The 19,073-nt window shown below is 41.6% G+C and overlaps 1 protein-coding gene across 5 annotated transcripts in view; it reads right to left on the reverse strand.

Moving 5' to 3' along the window:
• Positions 1–383: 383 nt before the first annotated feature.
• The window catches only part of LOC116995671 (diacylglycerol kinase iota), a 117,849-nt gene continuing 99,159 nt past the window's right edge, over positions 384–19,073 (reverse strand). For all 5 annotated transcript variants that reach the window (XM_033058553.1, XM_033058552.1, XM_042779216.1 and 2 more), the window contains 5 exons: positions 15,734–15,771; positions 14,073–14,193; positions 6,727–6,763; positions 4,808–4,907; positions 384–3,897 (listed from right to left, as the gene is read on the reverse strand). In XM_033058553.1, coding sequence (XP_032914444.1) covers positions 3,781–3,897; positions 4,808–4,907; positions 6,727–6,763; positions 14,073–14,193; positions 15,734–15,771 — 413 coding nt within the window. In that variant the 3' untranslated portion in view covers positions 384–3,780. The remainder of the gene's footprint in view (positions 3,898–4,807; positions 4,908–6,726; positions 6,764–14,072; positions 14,194–15,733; positions 15,772–19,073) is intronic.

Consider the following 19,073-nt stretch of genomic DNA (forward strand, 5'->3'; position numbering starts at 1 on the left):
AAAACGCCTGCAGACATCCCAAAGTGCTAAAACACAGATAAGCAAACCACCACATGAAATGGTGAAAGAGCCACTGGATTCTGACATCTGTTTTGTAAGAGGCAAAATTTGCCTTGGATCTCTGTTTCACATAAGCAAAAACTCAGCCTCACATCTCACAGTACTGAGGGATGCCCAGAGCAGTTGTGGATCACCCATCCCTTGAAGTGTTCAAGGTCAGCTTAGACGGAGCTCTGAGCAGCCTGGCCTAGTGCAAAGTGTTTCTGTCCATTGCCATTCTATGCTACAATAAACGAAAACTGTATGATATCATCATGCCTTGAATAACACATAAAAGATACCTCTGGCATTGAAACATGAAATAATAAGAGTAACTGATGCTATTAAATTACAAAATTAAGTTTATTTTATCAACATTATAAATATTTTCTTTCCCTCAATTTAACTGCAAAACAAGATATTAAAACAAGTACAACAGAATAATTCAGAAGCTCCTCAGTTCTACTGAAAAATGTTCCCTTTGATAACAAATCAAAATGGAAAATGACATTTTGTCAGTCCAGCAATCCCAGTAGCTGAGCATCCCTAGGGACTTTGTCATTCGAATGGCACAATTTCAAGTGTGTTCACGTACATATGTGTGCACCTATATACATGCATACTGATATTTATAAATATACATATATATAGTAATATACACACGTCAACAGACACAGCCACTGAACAGATGCTTTTAGTAAATCAAAATTACATGTAATTCATATGGACTCCCAGCTGCACACTGGAATTTGGGCCCTGCCCAGCGCAGGCACAATTGTACTGTACTAATCTAGATTCCCAAGTGCTCCAGAGATCAAATACACATGTGTTGCCTTTAATTGCTGCAGTCTGCCTGCTTCTGGTAATCCCATTTTACTTGAAAAGGGTAAGGAAGAGTCCTGCAGCATCCTGGTCCCAAACAGCCAATGAACTGTGAACCAATTTCAGATACTCCTTGCCACGCATGAGCCATTGTAGAAAGCAATAAATGTGTTCTGATACCTACAGATACAAATCACCAGTACCTAGTGCATCACATGTGCAGTGCTTTGGGACACCCTGAACGCTAAAGGCACTGCATCCAGTCAGCTGCTGTCCTGCCTCCAGTGCTGGGGGCTATTTTTATCATACAGTGGCTGTCTCCTACTGAGCACACAGCACAGGAGCTTCCCAGAGACACAACAGGCTCGCTCCAATCATACCATCGTACTCCAGCCCTCAGTGGAAAATCCAAGCCACACTCTGTTGTGTGCTCCGAGTTCCTCTGAGCAGTCCAAATGGCACAAAATTGCCCAGGAAATCTGCCCATCCTGACAAGCTGCTCCAGAGCCAGCCACAGCTGCAGGCACCTCCTGGGTACCAGGGAAGAGCTGACAAGTGGAAGGCAACTGGGGACAGAGGGACCAGAAGCAGGTCCCTTATCATAATCTACATCTGGCCTCTGAAGGCTACCTGTGGTTAAAGCAAGCCTTTACTGCTCCACCTGCTTTATGGGATTGAAGGATCAGGGAGCTGTCACAGGCTCAGTGACCATACTCAGCTTGGCTTCAGCACAGGACAGAGCCAAGCTCCTGTGCTATTGAAACTTCCTCCATTTCTCAGATCAGCAAAGCAAACCAAAAGATTAAAGTGTTGGTAACACAATTCTTATTATTATCAAATGTATAGAAATATTACAGTAATGTGTTTTCTCACAACTGGGAAATTATACAAGGCCTACCATGAAACCACAGTACCACAGTGTGAGGATCTTTCCTTGTGGAAATATCACATACACCAAAACTATATTCTGATTTTTCATTTTAGCAGTTGCCAAATGCTTTTCTAATATATATACACACACTTATTTTCTCCACAAGCCACTGGATAATTATCAAGGGAAGTAATTTGGCTTTCATATTTTATTTTTTAAATGAGAAAGGTAAAGACAGAAAATAAGACAAAATACATTTCATGTTGCCATTGACCTATAGATTACAAATATATATAATTTCCTTCCAGAGGAAGAAATACTAAAGAAATATTTTGCGCATATCAAATTAACTTTTGAAAAGAGGAAAAAAATTTAAAATATATTTTTTAGCTCCCCCCTCCCTACCACAACAATCATTCATAGTTTAAAAAAAAATTGCACTCATTTGATTTCCTCCACTTCTAGCAAAGAAGAAAAACTTATCTGGGTAACAACCTGAGGTATTTTCATGGTTTCAAATTGTATGTAATCCCAACGATCACCATCTATCAGAGAGCTACCCCTAGCAAGGCATGTGAAAACAAACATCTTTCAAATCATACAACAAAGCAAAATTCAAAAATGTATTGCAAGAGTTATGCCAAAAGTCAGCCATGAGCATTGGTCTGACAACGTAGAGTTGGAAGCTCTGCTATTTTGTCAGCTGAGATATCTGCAGCAATCGGAAACCCAAAGGTGAAACATTTTGTTTATGCCTGTGTATTTGTTTGCTTTCTCTTCTTTTATGGTTATAAGACAGAGAACAGATGAGTACAGAAGACAAAGCTAACCTTGACAGCTGCTAAGCTTTACATTCCAAACCTATTGTGGGTAACAAGGCAAAGAGCTGCTGCTTGTCCTTCTTCGGGGACAGACTCCCCAAAACTTTGTTCCCTTGAAAAATCAGATTTACAGGTTCAGTCAAAGAAGGTTTTCCCATTCCCAATACGACCAGGCTGGTTGCTGATGTTCCAGGTCTCCTTCCTCCCTCTGGCTGTGGTGCAAAGGGGACTAGGTCTGTCAGTCAGTCCATCAGAATTCCCTCATCTTGCACAAATCTCTGCCCCATGTAAAACCCATCTTTTTAGAAGTAAAGAACAGCTATCACCTTCTAGACAGGCCTGAAACCTGAGAAGAGCTGGGTCAGCCATTACACACCCAAAAGTGATATGAGAAGCTTCCTGGTGACTTTCTGCTCTCCATTCAGCATGGTATATCCCATATAACTCCTCTCCATACAAATGTTTCATGAGGATACCATAACTGTATGCCCAGCAATGATGAGGCTGTGTTTCATCACTGCTTGTAGATCTAACTGTACCCCAAACCCTGGGAAACAAGGCAATAAGCAGCATCCTCTCTGAAAGCAAGAAACCTCCATGGTGGCTGAGCACTGACAACACAGCTTCTGAGAGGATGGCAAGGGGGGGGATGTAGCTGGTAAAAATCCTGGATATTTCTTAAGGGCATCCAGAGCTCCTCAAATATTTTGCTACTGCCTGACCATTTGTGAAGACAACACAGCAATAACAGGTAATATTTAACTGATGAGAAGTGAGGGGAACAGGAGAATAAAAGCAATGCAGGAAATTGTAAGGATGGAGGAGGAGAGCCTGGTTGGGTGGCTTAATGTACCAGTAGGTTTGGATTTTGTTCCCCCACACCCTCTTTACTCTTTCCTTTTTTTTTTCTTTTTTTTTTAATAAATTGTACAGATGAACATGGGAGAAGTTCATGCTACTTGCTGGAAGCAATAAAGGTAAATTTTTGTGGCCTATGGATTCCACAGACCTTTGAGTGTCCCACCTCATCCATCATGGGCTAACTTATGGAACATAACCGTTCCACAGCAAGACTTAGTTGCCCTTAGAAACTGGTGGCATGTCCTCAGGTACTTTCCTTGAGAATGAGAGACACATGGATTTCAACAGTTTCTTCCTCACACGATGCCTGAGTGCTTCAGATGCAGTCTTGAGATTTCCAGGGATCCTCTTGGATATTTTCAGACATCAGACTGCTGTCTCTAGATCCTCATGGGAAACCATTTGATAGTTTTGTCGACTCTCCAGGTAGGAGGCCAGATCTGGATCACCAGCTTGCTGAGCCCTGTCACGAGGGGTCTTACCCTGCAATAAGAAACATGAAGAGAAAGTCTTGTGCTAACGCGTTTAGAACAACAGATGATTTCAAGGCAGAAGATGATTAACAAGTCAGAAGCCGCTTGTCTGGATTTCATCTGTTTCAGAAAGCTTTTTGCAACTTACAATTCTGTCATCTGAACAAGAGATCATAGAATCATAGCTGATCTCTCTTCCCATTACAGGCGACCTCATAGAGTGCAAGAAGGTAGGAATTGGTTTTGATTGCCTAGCTGCAGCAAAGGTGCTTCTGACTCTGGAGTCCAGAGAACCAACTCACTCTCAGATGCTGACCACAGGGTGCTTGTGCTCAGAAACTCCAGAGAGGCAGCTTCTGGACCATGTTCCTAAGCAATCATATTGTTGCAATGACAGAATATTCCTTGGATTTAATTTTTCCCAGATTTCTTTCTCAGTCAAGCTTACACCAAGAGAGCACTGTGGTTAGTGTCACATCAGTGAGCATAGGGGCAAGCCAGGGCAAAAGAAAATAGTTAGCCATCCTCACAAAGCAAGTCAGCCACAATAACCAAGCCTCACAGATGCTATGCAATCAGAAACCAAGGCTCCTGCAGATGGTCCTTGCCCCCAGGCCTCTCTTTTGACCACACAGGAGAAAGATACTGGTGTGCCATGGAGACATCTCATTCACACCCAATGCACTGAATAGTTTGAGGCCAGGCTTTCACTATGGTGACAACGACCCATGTTGGGGACTGAACTGAAGTCTCTTGTGCTTGTTTAAATCAATACAGTTTTCTCTATAAAAATAGCTTCCTTAAAAGGGGCTGCCCTCAGCACACACAAGGAAGCCTCAGTCATGCAAACAGCAAGGATGGATGCTGATCAGCCTCGCTGGGCTGCAGGAGCTGGTAAGTGTTTGATGGAGCTGCGTTACCTTGGAGTCTGTCTTTCTCAGAGAGGCTCCCGCATCCACCAGGAGCTGGCAGACGGCGCGGTGGCGCTGGCAGGCTGCCTTATGTAATGCTGTCTCACCCCTAGACCAAAGCACAGAAACCAGCAGTGAGACACATCACACCAATGTACATTTACGAAGCACGAGGTGCAGAGGATAGACACAGAAGGATGCTGTATTTCTGCAAGGTCCCCTCTTGCTGGCAGAGGTAGACTTGTGCACTCTCTCCTTTAGTATCTACATCCTTTGACTCGGTAGGAAAGCCTGTAAGGCACAAATAGCAGATGAAGAACTTCTGAGGGATGTACAAGAAACATGCTTATTCAGAGGACTGAATGTCACATTCCCATCCAACCACCAGCTCTGTTAACTGCTGCAAAGACATGCTAGCCACCTTCTTATTTCACAACAGGCAAAACAGCAACAGGGTTTGTTTCTTCCTGCAATTTCTTTCCTCAACCTCATTCTTGGAATCATCCTAGAAAAATCACACCCATCAAAGCTATGACTGGTGTACTTGCTGCCCCAGCTCTGATACCATGCTCTCTTGGACATATGAGAGCAAGAACTCTCGTGTGTTTTCCACCACTGGACTGCTAAGCTACTGGGGAAGATTAAACACATGCTTTTCAGAAGAGGAGACTGTGTGGTGGGAGCACACTTGTTGCAAAGCTTCTCACCCAGACTGGAGCTAAGTCTGACAGGATTCTTTAACTGATTTATTCTTTACCGAGAGTAGAGAAATCTATCTAGACTTGCCTAGGAAGAAGAGGAAAGCATGCTTTGAGTGGGTTGAAAAGGAGTCCTTAATACCAGTATCCAAAAAGTAGAGCCATTACATAACCCATGAAGTAACAAATGACAAGAAATACATGCAGCAGGACAAATCTTGCACCTACCTACACAGAGTGCATAAAAGGAACCTCATCCCCCATCCATGACAGGGGAAGTTGAAATATTAAGGTAACCTTGTAATAGATATGCCCTTGCTGCATGAGAACTAGTATCAGAATTGGATAGCATCAGAATTGGATACTATCTTATTTCCCCCTGAGGACCAAAAGACAAATTTTTACTGCCAGTTACAGCTTGAACCTTTCCAAGAGTTAGAGGAACCTCTGTAAAGGGAAGCCCTCATAGCTGTGCTCACTGACACTACTATGCTACACTCCTGGATGAAAAGAATCTCTAGACTTCACTGATGCACCTTGTGCAAAAGGTGTTCTCAGTCAGCAGAGGAGGGCACTGTGGGGTGAGAAATAATAGGCTTGATCACTATGAGGAAGACTGCTTTCGTTTCACCTGTATTACACATATTTTCCAGGATTATTCATGCTTTCCTTGCATACTTTTGTGAAACTTTGGTTATACAAGGTGTAAAAAAATTGGGAATTGCAAAGGAAAGTAATTTTTTTTGGTTGGATTGTAGTTTTTTATCTAAGAACAGAGCGGACTGATGTTTCAACTACTTGATAGAAACCTTCAATGGCACAAGTCTTGGCCACTTGGGAGAACTAAGGCAGAGCACCCTGGATGAATCAAGAAGGTGTAGAGCAAGAAAAGTCATTTCCTGACTTTTGGAATTTGCTCTTCAGGTTGGTCTCAGTAGCTGGAGGCCAGAAACATCAAAATACAAGCAAGGATTCTATTCCTCTAGAAAGATGAAGGAACCATGGGAAGCAATAGGGAGAAAGTCCTCTGCAAATCTAAAAAATGTTTCTTTGAGGCAAGAAAGCCAAATATGAGGTGGTTGATGTGTGGTTTTTAGGGGGCCTTCTGTTTGTTTATGAAGAGGTATGCCACTTTACAAGCTTTTTCCTATTTAAGTTTGCACTTGAAAACCAAGAGGGGACTGCTAGTTTAACACACATAACGTGAGGGACAGAGTAGTCTGTACTTACGTTTCACTGTCTGCCATGTCCAGTAATTCAGATGGACCTGCAAAAGATAGTCAGGTATGTCATACAGTATTTGTCTGAAAGACTAAAAAATATGTCTACACCAGGAGAAGATTCCCAGTAAAAATACATTTAAAAAGCCAAGTGAAAGCTTAACCTCCACACATATATCAAACTGTAATATAATATTTGCTTGTGTGACCCTTGCACTAATAAAATTCTGAATGCACAGTCACTGCTGGAGTGTCAGCAACAGGGAGTAGCAGTCTCTATACGGGAAATGAATATTCATGGAGTTAATTTTCTCACTCTTCACCTTGCTCAATTAAGTGGTTCACATAAGTACAGTACATTGAAAATGCTGATATGCTGGAAACCCTGATACATTGCAAGTTAATATCTATTGTTGGTACTAGAGGGAAAATGTCATTAGGAAGTTGAAATTAGCCAAATTCCATCCTGAATTACATCCCTGTGCTACTCCATTTATTAGCATTATACAAAATGTAGATCAGGTTGGAATACTCCCAGCAGTCTTTATATTGATATGCAAATCCTGTACTCTACTGGTTAGCTGTGATCAGGAAAGTAAGATTAAGAAAAACAGAAAAGATTTTTGCTTCGTGGGAAGAAAATACATTTATGTTAATGTCCTTTTGTCCTTGATAATCACTACAGGCAGGTATTTATAGCAGCAAATTACATTCTGAATTACAGTGATATGGAAAGGCTAGGATCTGGATATCATTTGAAAAAAAACAACTTTTCCTTTGCAGTCTGTCATATTACTCTTCTCTCCACTGCTCTGGAGTGCAGTGTTAGATGGTATAGGGCAATTAGCAAGGGGAATGGGAAAACTTTACAAGACTTTTCCTTCCTGTGCATGAATATTTCTCTCCAGCACACTGTGACTTTGAATCTCAAGAGTCCTCAAGAGCAAATCTCACCTGAAACTGAGAAATTTCATGCTACGTGCTCACAAAAAGCTACACCAACCTCTCTACACCCCTTTTACTCTGAGTGTGCATCAAAAAGGATCAGAGCAGCCGTCTTTACCTCACTGCTTTTACAATGTTCACACGGAGTACCACTGGGGCTCCTGGAGCTGCAGGCAGCTCCTTCACTGCATCTTCTGTCATCATGAGAAAGGGTGCTGCTTAGTCCTCAGTGCACAGGGCGCTGTGTACCACTGCCTACTTGTCATGACAGTTCTCCAAACTTAGTAGCCACTTTCAATTATTTAATGCACCCTGACTCTACTGCCACACATCCTCATCTCCACACTTGGCAAATGTGTGTTCACTCCTGCCTATCAAAAAGGAGAATCAGTCTCTACCCCCGAGCTCCTATGATCATGAAAAAGGATAAAACAGAGACTCGTTGAGAGGAAAACAGACAATGCCTGAGAAACTGAAAAGACAATTAAAGAAATACACATGAAGAAAAGGAGGCCTTTACATTTCCTAGGAGAAAATAGTGTTCTCTCAGAAATTAAGGTAATTCCCCATAGCTTCCTGCAATGCCACGTCCCAGGGATAGGTAAGAAGGAATGGCTTCAGTGTGTTAGAGAAGACACTACCACCTATTATTTCTGCTGCTAGCAGGAGCAAGGAAGGTATTGCCAAGGTGGAACAGGGAGACAGGTCTGGCTTTATGGGACATAGAGGTACTTGCCCAGGTAAGTAGAAGAAGCTGTAGAAAGGTAAGTAAAGGTAGTAAAACAGAGAGTAGTCAGAAGAATATGACCTGAGAGGGAGAAGAAAGCTGAGGCAGAGTGGGTCTGGAGAGAAGTCAAGGATAAAAGAAAACTGGTGTGAAGCAGGAAAAAGTAGCAGGGCCAGGACAGAAGAGCTCAGTGCTGAGGACCATGAGGACAGTCTGTGAGTACAGACCTGAGGAGATGACAGGTAAACCCCACATGAGAATGCCTCTCTCCTGGATACTGTCCTAAATAAAACATTTCATGGGAGAGCCCTGACTCCGAGTCCTACATAAGGGCCAGATACTGGGGTTAATAATTAGCTGCACAACGTGGTACCAGGATTATTTAATTTCATTCTCTCTGGCCTATCTCTGAGCTGGAATGTACCAGCTCACAGCCTGAGCTGTCCCCTTCTTTATTTTGTTTTCACTTGTGCTTCTCTTAAACCATCTCACGCCCTCCTCCTAATTCCCTTTCCCCTCTTTTTTGGACCTCATTTTTATATCAGTCTCCCTGGCGCTGCCAACCGACCATTCCAAATCCCCCTCTGCCCAGGGACAAAAGCTGCACAGATGTGGGAAGGGCTGGCACTGGGAAAGCTAACGGCACTGTCATCCTGACCCAGCAGGGAGGCGGCTGTTTCACTCCGGGACAAGAGGCAGAGAAAGAAAAGGGGACCAAGGCACAGAGAGAAAGTGGACAAAATAACCCAATAGAAATCCGGAAGGGAAATGCATGAGTGAGATTTCTATCAAGGAAAACAGCAGGGGGGGAAATAAAAACAAAATACAGAAATGTGTGGAGAGGTGGAGGGAGGAAAAAAAAAGGAGAGAGAAAAAGAAAAAGAGACTGGGGGGCTGAAGAATGGCAGGATGGGGATGGGGGACGGGGTGGGGGGAGAAGTTTGCATGAAAAGAGCTGAAAAGCATGACGCACTGAGGGGAAGCCCAGCTGAGATCACTCTCTTTCCTCAGTATCGCCCATAGACTGTGTAGAATTATTAACTTTTTTCCTTCTCTCCTTTTGCCCTCTTTCACTCCACCAAAGCCCTTCTCCAGTTTCTCAGAAAGCAAAGCAGCCCGAGCTGGGTATGGGAGGAGGGAAGGGAAGGAGACGCTCAAAAGCACTGCTCCTTCGCTGAGCTCACCACAACAACAACAACAACAAAAGGTTTTAAGTGCCCATATTTCAGAGGCATTTCCAAAATATACAGCACCACACATTCTTGAAAGCCCTCTGAGCCCACAGCATAGCCCTTTCCAATGGATGTGGTTACAGCTACCCACAGAAGACCCACAGATATTAACCCTGCTAGTCCCGTGTCCTGACAGTCCTTCATAGAACCGGGGAAGAAGGGTATTTACTCTAAGCAGTAATGCCATTATCAACATTTCTGGATGTTTATCTGAAAAAACCTTCATTGTTTAATAACCTGATTGAGGTTATTATCTGGGGGACAAAATTGGATGTGGATCCCTACCTTTGAAGTAGGAATATTTTTAAAATAACAGTAAACTGGAAATTCAGAACTATTTCTGGCCTTTCTCCAGCTCCACACTCTTCTTTTTTATCTGATGTGAAAATTAACAGTGCTTTTTTTCAGCTAGTGCCTTTTAGCTCAGAATTTCCATATAGAGGGTAGTCAGGTTATGGGGGCATTCCTTCCTATATATCTGTCAGCCATGTCGCCCTCGGTAAACATGAAATTAAAATACACTATTTATACCTTGCACCTTCTAGAAAAACTAAACTGTTTTCTGCTTAGGCACCTCACAAATGACCACTACCCCAAAACATTCCACAAATCTAGACAGACTAAGAAGTGTCATACAAACTCACTCTCATTCAGTGCTGCTTTCTGATTGCTATTCAAACTTTATCCACAACACACAACTCTGTCACCACAAAATTTGCATTCCCAAAACCTTCTAAGGAACTTCTGAACCTGGTCAGGATGGAAATCCAGATTCACTCAAGGTTCTCAACTCTGGACTTTGCAGTACTAAGATTAATGAAAGCATCATCTTTTTTATTATTAGGGGATGCTTTCTAGTGAAGCAAGGACATTGAGGTTTGAGGACACAGAAATGCTTAGGATGGGATGCCCTATATACTGTCTGTTTCATCAGAAGTTATCACCACAGACTCCTAAGGCAACTGTAAACATCTTTCCTCTCTTTTGTTTAAACTTAAAATACCCTAGATGAACTATAAAATTCTTACCTGTTTTTTAAATGTCTAGAGAAGACAAGGACAAGGCAAATGGAACTATTTGTACAGTGTTTATAAATTACACATTTTTTCACAGTTGCCAGATCAAGACTCCAATCTAAGTTTGATGCCAAATACAGATGATTTAGGAGGCCCTTTTTCTAAACAGAGGTTCTTAACCCTTCCTTAATCTGCTTGTGCTAAGCAAGTACAGAGTTAACTCTTCTCTAATGTACATGCATTAGGATGTGATGCAGTTGCTGACTGCAGCATTAAAAAGCTGTGGTTCTCATACCTACTGAGTTTGGCCTTCAGTTTCTAGCCAAGCATTTCTTACCACAGCTACAGACAAGTTTTTAAAACTGACTTTTCTACTAAAAGCGAAAGACTCCTGATTTAGGAGCAATCTTGAACAAGTGATAGGTCTGTGTATCTGCCCTTCCTGCACAGGGAGTAGAGACAAACTGTTTTATTAGAGCAGCAGTCAGCACAACACCTCCCACAGCAGCAAGCAGCTGTTGTCCTGACACCTACCACACTGGTGCTTCAGTTGCTATTCCAGGCTTGTGCTGGGCCACTGCGAATTATCTGGCAGTACTGCACAGCAGTCCGCCTGTGTGAGTCATCTCTGGTATTTCTAGTTTAGGATAGGTTATTTTCCTCCCCTTAACATCTGAAATCATTCTGATCATGATCACAGAATAACCTTTCTTATAAATGTGCTTTTCATGTTTGCAGAAAGCCATCTCCACAAACGACAGCTTTAGCACCACTACACTGTTTTCCTTCCTTTGTAATTCTAGTTCTATGGGTGCCACTCCTGTATAGCATTGGATTCACTGTACTGTCTTTCATACTAGACAGCTACAGTTCCTGGAGCAGTGGGTTTTTGTCTTCCTTTGTTGCTGTTATATTCAGAAGATATTCAGAAGATTTTTCTCTGTGTGGTTAATAATAGATTTTCTGTGCTGTGTGCTTGAGGATATTTTACAGTGCAACTGCTATTATCATTCACTATCCTCAGTCATGTATGGGAAGCAGACAAACTCCAGAGAAGTGTGACTGTGCAGAGGTAATTGCCAGAACAGAAGACTAATTTTCATGAAATTTTTATGGGTGAATACCAGCAGAAACAAGAAGCTCCTCACAGGGAAACCTTAGATATTAGTAGCATTGGATCATATTGTATACAGTAATTAATGTTGAGAAAATGCCACATACCAGAGAATGCAAAGAATAACAAGGACATGATGCTGAGGAGGATTCAGCAAGAGAGAGTTCGTTTATGGCTGAGAAGTGCCCAGAGTAGAAATTAGTTTCATTAATTGCTTAGTGGGAGAAGAGAGGCGGCCTCTATTAGATTGTGCATTGTCCCATGCACTCCCTGTTCCCTAGAGAATGTTAAACAAACAATGCATTTGGAAAAGCCCAGAGGATGTGTCTGGAAAACTGCAAAAGCTTCCTGCCAACCTTGGGGATAAAGAAGGGAGAGAGGAACTGAGCTGACATTTGCTCAACCCTTTGATTTGTCTTTGTCTTAACAGTCCTTAATCCCTCATATTTCTCTATTTATTTAAAAAATTCCCATGGATTCCCTGCTGACATTCTCATCAGTTTAAATTATCTCACTTTACTCCTTCACCAAAAGAACAGTAACTGGGTCAGATTGTGACTAAGTTAAAGTATATGTGTCTAACAAAAATCCTGGAGAAGCACCTATGACAGTGAATTGGCACAGGTCACGTGCAGTGTGAAAATAGACCAGGGGCAGTAAGAAAATAAAGCAAAATTATTCCTGTCTTCAGAATTCAGTGGTACATAGGTTCACTGTGACTAATGAATAATCCAGACTGGTAAGGCTTTCTGGAACTGGTGAGAAAACCAGACATTATTTGGATATAAGGCCAACTGCACCTATCATGTGTAGGTATCCATACATAAAGGAGTAAAAGAACAATTCAGCCCCTCTCAGTCAGATTTTTGGGGCACAGTTCAGTTGCCCACACACAGATATTTTGTGCCATTTGATATACCTAAGGACAAGCCTTGGGATGCATTTGCAATGACAGAGATGTTTGCATGGGCTTTTGCTGTCAGTGCAGTGCAAGGGCTCCTCTGGGCCTTGTGAATTATCTTTTAGAACCAAGCCAATGACCTGGATATCCAAAGGCAAATGACATTAGACATTTATGTTTATCTGAATTAATAAAGTGCACAGGTTGCCTGAATCACTTTCTGGGTTCCAACTACTACCCTGACTAAGATTTCAGTCATGCTAAAGTCTGCTGCTATTAAGGATGCCCTCCCCACTCCCATCTTCCACCAAAAGTGCCTTTGTCATACTGGGGCAAATGAGCTAAGTCACATATTGCTGCTGACAATACAGGAACTTGGACCTACAGAATACCTGACACCTGTAGGAGTCAAGCTTGAAAAGATGCATTGTTCCTTCTTTCCTTCTTAGGAGTTGTGGATTTTTCTTTCCTGTCTACAATTTGTGGAATACCTTGGAGCATTAGTTAACACTTATTCTAATTGCCAGGGGCAGTCTCTGTGCTCACACTAACACTGCTGCTGAAATAATGTAGCTGATTTTGGCATTCAGAAGCCAAAATAGCCACTAATATTTTGAAGTGCGGTCAGAGAAGAGTTACAACTAGAAAACTTTTCCTGCAGTGAAGGAGGCTGATAACTGAGACTTCAGCTCTATGTGCAGAGCAGTGACTATATTACTGTGCCACACTCCAACAGTGGCTCAACAGGCAAAAGCTCCTAAATGTGACTACCTCAGACACAAAAAAATTGCTGGATAACTGGCAGTCTCTGCTACTGACAAAGATAAGAAGAATGAAAAGGAAAAATGGCAATGATATGATCACAGTCTATAAGTACAAAATGGAGATCATAAGTTTTTTGCTATTGGGTGGTCTTGAATCTAAGACATAATCTTCAAAGATTGGAATGGATGCTAGGTGAATTCATCTAGAAAACAGTAAGCAGATTCTTGACCAGTGTGTTAGTAAATGCTGAAATGATAGCAGTGGTTGTATGGGCTCTTTGTCACTGTAAATGTTTGAATAGAGATTAGATGCTTTCCACAACATATGCTCTAATTGAAAAACAGTTCAGAGGATTCTTATGCCAAAGGTTTTTACTAGAGCTTCACACTGCTTCTTCACAGCTCCCCAGCTGATGCAAATGTGAAAACACCATTCTCCTCAAAACCCATTCTAATTCTTCTTTTCACACTTTATCAGCTGCCATCACTCTCATTGCTACCCCATTCCCAGCCTCCTGCTCACACATGCTGCAGGTGGACATTTCACTGAGGGACAGAACAGATGAGTGAGGCCACTTCCAGCAGCCCAGTGTGGTTTTGACTGAGTGACACTTGGCTGAAGTACAGCTCACTGTGGATTTGCCCACTGAGACTCACCATGCTCCAGGATGTATTTCACAATCTCGCCATTCCCAGTCTTGGCAGCATGGTGCAACAGGGAGCAGTGATCAGGGCCTTGGATTAACAAATTGGCTCCTTTTTTACAACATTCTATGAACTGGAAGGAAAAGAAGGAAGAGAGGGAGAAAAAAAACATACAGAAGGATAAGATGGGAGGAGCAGAAAAATATGCCATTAAATTCTTTACTGGTTCTCAATGTAAGTCAGTACCAAAATACAATAGAATAAAATAAAACAAAACATTAACTTAAAGATAGGTTTTAGGCCCTGATAGAAAACATCTGAAGCCAGAAGTATTGACAATTATATAGGTTAAGGAGAACAATCTGTATTTCCTAAACAATGAGACATTGCTACTCTACTGGAGAGGATTTACTGCTTGCTAAGAATGGTTGCAAACTACATCTAGCAACACTGTTGGGATATATCAAATATATTTACTTGACAGAAAATTCTGGCTTCTTTGCTGAAGACTCAAATTTTTCCTCAGCACAGGAGTCAAAGATTTTCTGACTAAATCAGAAAACTCCAACACAAAATTCCACAAGGAGGTGAGGTGACTGTCATGGACCTTCTTTCTCACAGTTCCCCCTGTTCAGGGCTGGTTGAGGAGGAAGTACAACATGGGGTAAAGAATGAGAGGGGAACAGCAAACAGGTAGGTTTCAGAAATGCTGCAAATTTTGGGGGAGAGGGGGTGGGATTTGCAGTGAGGATCACTGAAGAGAAAGGAGAGAATTTATTTATGATGCACTACATCTGAAGAAGGGCAGGAAGTTTCCCCATAAAATCTAGCTCAGGCAAAAGGTTTTTAACAAGTGTAAAGGAGACAATATTTTTATGACTGCTTTAAGCACTGCTCACTAGATGCTGCAGCCACAAGTGCTGAGGCAGTGGCATAGAAGGGGTACCTGCAGGCAAAAATGTTGGTCTACAGCACTGCCATTTTTACAAATGGCTCCAAGCTTCCAAGCTGTCTTCTCACAGATAAGATTGCAATCATTAATCACAGTCCTTATCCAAATTCAAGGGCATGTTTTCAGATCCTGACTTGGCTACTGAGGCACACAGCCTGAACAGCTGTCTGACGTGGGACTTCAATCACTGGAACAAACAATTTTGCATGAGTAGTTTTGCCTCCTAAACTCCCTACACCAAGGCACTACGTGTTATGAGACATCCATCAGGTGATAAAGCAGGTAACTGAGGTTTGTTCTACCTGGTCTGGTGACTGCCTAGGTAGACTTTGAGCGAGCTAGCACTTGGGGGCTTGGCCACCAACCTCACTGGTGTAAAATATCCTTTCCTGTGTAAAGCTGCGTCAGAACTATCCTGCTGTTCAACACTGTCAGTATGGTAATTTCCCTCTTAGCAACTGGCATGTCGCCCCACGCAAAGGGCTCTAAAACCTGGGCAAAAAGGCGCTGTCTAACACCAGATCCTATTCATTTCACACCTCACCTGAATAATGTGTTCTCCCAGTATTCAGGGTTTCCTGGAAAGGCAGTAAAATGGCACTTGACAGCGGTCCCTACAGCAACCTATTCATGTTTTTGAGCAGAGGCGTGATAAAATTTACAGTACATCTGACCAGCAGAACACTGGTGAATAAGTGGACACTCAGTGCTCTGTACTTACCTTCAGTAGATCACCAGATGTGACTGCCTGTAAAAGTGCTGCAAAAGACAAAAAGAAAGCTGGTGTCAGGAAGAAAGCACTATGCACACAGCTTCACAGCTGAGGAGATAACTCACAGCACATGCAAGACAAGACTGAAGACATCCCTCAGTCCACTTGCATTCTCATGTACTACCAGAACCAGTGCAAACCCTGCACTGACACATATTGGAAAGGCAGAAGACAATCCATGGTATTGAAAGCTGTATGGACATCATCATTTCCAATGCTGTCCTGGAACTGCAGGCTTCTGTCTGAATTTTTCACTTGAGACACTTCTGAGACCTTTAAACAGTGTCCACAAGGCAGACAAGGTCAAGTATCCAGCACCTGAACCATCACTGAAGATATCAGCGTTATCTGCTCAGAGAACCTGAAACTAACTACACACCTGTCAGTTTGTCATACTGATGGTGGAGTGGTCAGTCAGTCCCCAATACACTGAGAATCCCAAATTCTAGAGGATTAAGTGACAAGAGAGAAATTTCTTAAGAATTACTTGTATTACAAAACCATTTTGAGATGCCAGAGGGGAGCAAGTCCCTTGGGTTTGGCAGGCAGGGTCAGAAACAGAGCAAGAGCCAGTCCTCACCTCATCAGCCTTTGTATTTTAAAAACACATGGAAGGAAAAAGAGACAAAGTGAACAAGGCTCACAACAAGGCAGGACAGAGCTGCAGAGAAGCTGTTACAAACCTATCACTATGTGGTTATCTCCTTCTTTTCTCCTCCTTTCCCCCATCATGATACATATTGTAAAAAAAAATGATGAATAGTCTTTCTGAGAAAGCACTTACATGGTTTCATCTTAGAAAACACTAAACATCTGTCTCACACTATTTCAAGAGTGTCTAAGCCTATTTCTATCTTCACATCAAGGAGTGGAATAAAATTCAGCATTTGCTCAAGTGCCATCCTTGATAAAGACGTCAAAAGTTCACGTAAGCAGAAACAAGGGAGGAAAGAGAACCACAATACAGTCCTGCCTCTGAAAAAGAACACACAGGAAGCTGCACTGTGGGAATTCAATTATGAACTTGCGACGCCTTCAGGAATGACAATACATCCAAGCAAAACACTGTAGAAGAGGAAAAATGTTCAAAGGCAACTCAATAAATGTCCCTTTCTTTGAAAACACCTGGGGCTATGTGGCTTTCTGGTCTCGGTAATGCCTCATGCCCTGCCCATGCAGCAGTGGGAAAAGCAAAACTCCAGTCCAGCTAAGACCTGTCTTGAGGAAGCAGTAGCAGCAATTCTTGCAACTTTAGATTTAGGGCATTTTTTTAGTGACCATAAGTTAAATCAAATCCTAAAAATCCCCTCGGCATCTGTGAGAGTGAGGACACACAGATTTTAGGAATGGAAGATGGCAAACACCAGCAGGTAAGAGCTACAAAATTCTTCAGTTTTTATTTTCAGTGGTTTACATCCTTCTTTTTTTCCCCAATAATTCTAACAATTGCTCAGCCCAAATTAATAGCAGAGCAGAATTCAACTCATGTAATTTGCTTTATCTGTTTACGTCTTTTTTTTTGGTCAATCTGGTTTCACTGACATCTTTATTCTTTAGGCTACTTCAGTCTGGACTTGTATAAACATTTTGCACTCCTCGCACGTGAAAATCAAATGAACTGGTGACATGAGTTTTTCATTGCTTTCTACATGCAATTTCTGAAGACATGGCCTCCCTGAAATCACTTTCTTAAGACGCAGTGATAAATTTTCTTATGCAAGCCACGCTGAAGACTGCAGTTCAGAAAAGACAGGAGAGAGAGATATGATTCCATGAAAAGCCTGACAAGATGAGAAAAATCTTCTACACCAAATATCCATAATCACAACTGGTCTGGTGATAAGGCTATTAGGATAAAGCAGCTCTAAAACAAATTCAACATAATTAGACCAATCTTTTAATCTCTTTTCTAAGCCCTAAATCCAGCAAAGCATTTAGGTAAGCGCTTAGCTTTGAGCTAATTACGTTCTTTTCACACCAAGTCTACCTGCACTCTTAAAATAAAGTGCTTTGCTAGACTAGAACCTATTGGATAAATGAATACATTACAGATCAACAAAACCAGCTGGCATAACAAGGGATTAGACTACAGTAAGATAATTCAGAGCTGTAGGCCCTAGTGCAGGAAGATTTAGAAACTATTGAGCTAGAAATGGAGAAAGGTTCTTTAGAATAAAGAGCATGTTTACATAAATATACAAATAATGCTTAGCACACTAACCCTGTAAACTCAAATGGAACTGCTGGGCATATTGAGGAGGAGGGAGAAGATGGCACAAATCACCTGGTTGTGAAAGAGGTGGTGAAGCAAGCAAGCAGATGGCATTGACAAGAGAGACCAGACTGAGAAGTGGAGAAAAATGCTGTTAATATGCAATGCCAGGCTAGCTTAAAATTAGAAACATTAAAGCAGGAATTGTTTTATTTCTTCTAAGCAACACTGCACCACTGGTGTAATATGTAAAATGAATTATGCCACAGTTTGAACATATATAATATACCTTTAGGTCTTAAAGACATCTCAAAAATTACTTCATTTAATTAATATTTTGATCAAGTCATAGTTTTCTAAATTTATCTCAAGAAAAGTATTTCTCATTACTAATAAAAGTGTTTTATAACCTTTTATATTTATTTAGCAAGTAGCTTTATTGCTGATGTAAGGTGACAGCTTGGCAAAACTGGAGACTGGAGTGCTCTGTTCATGTATTGAGGAAGCACTTGGTCCCCAGGCTGTCTCCTCAGCAAAGCTCTAACTACCCAATTTAGAAAAGAAGCTCAATTTAAAAAACAAAACAAAACAAAATTAAAAAACCTAAAAAAACCAACCCCCACCCAGCCTGCCAGCAAGCATAAATAAATGACTAGCAAAACAAACACCAAAAAAACACCCAGTCCTCACACGCACACACCTGACTTATAAATTATTAGTGAGGAGATACAAGTGGATAATGCACCAACAGAAAATAAGCCATGTTGAAAAGGCTGCTAATTGAATTGTGGTAATGCTGCAAGCTACTACAGCTTGAGACACAGAATAAACAACTACTAGTACACTCATGCTAAAAACAATACTTTTCCTTGGGCACATATCACTCATCTAATTTCTGTGTTTGTGTCCATTGCTTCCATTGGAAACAGCTATTTTTATTTAATATTCCAAAAATCTATGTTAATGTCACTGAGTTACAACAAACATTTTTGTTTCCCAGACAAAATTAACTAATTAACATCTGAAATAACAGTTGCTGTCTGGATCTGCATGTGAAGCCAGCACCATTAAAACAGT

This window comes from Catharus ustulatus, chromosome 4, assembly GCF_009819885.2.
Source record: "Catharus ustulatus isolate bCatUst1 chromosome 4, bCatUst1.pri.v2, whole genome shotgun sequence".
Taxonomy (NCBI): domain Eukaryota; kingdom Metazoa; phylum Chordata; class Aves; order Passeriformes; family Turdidae; genus Catharus; species Catharus ustulatus.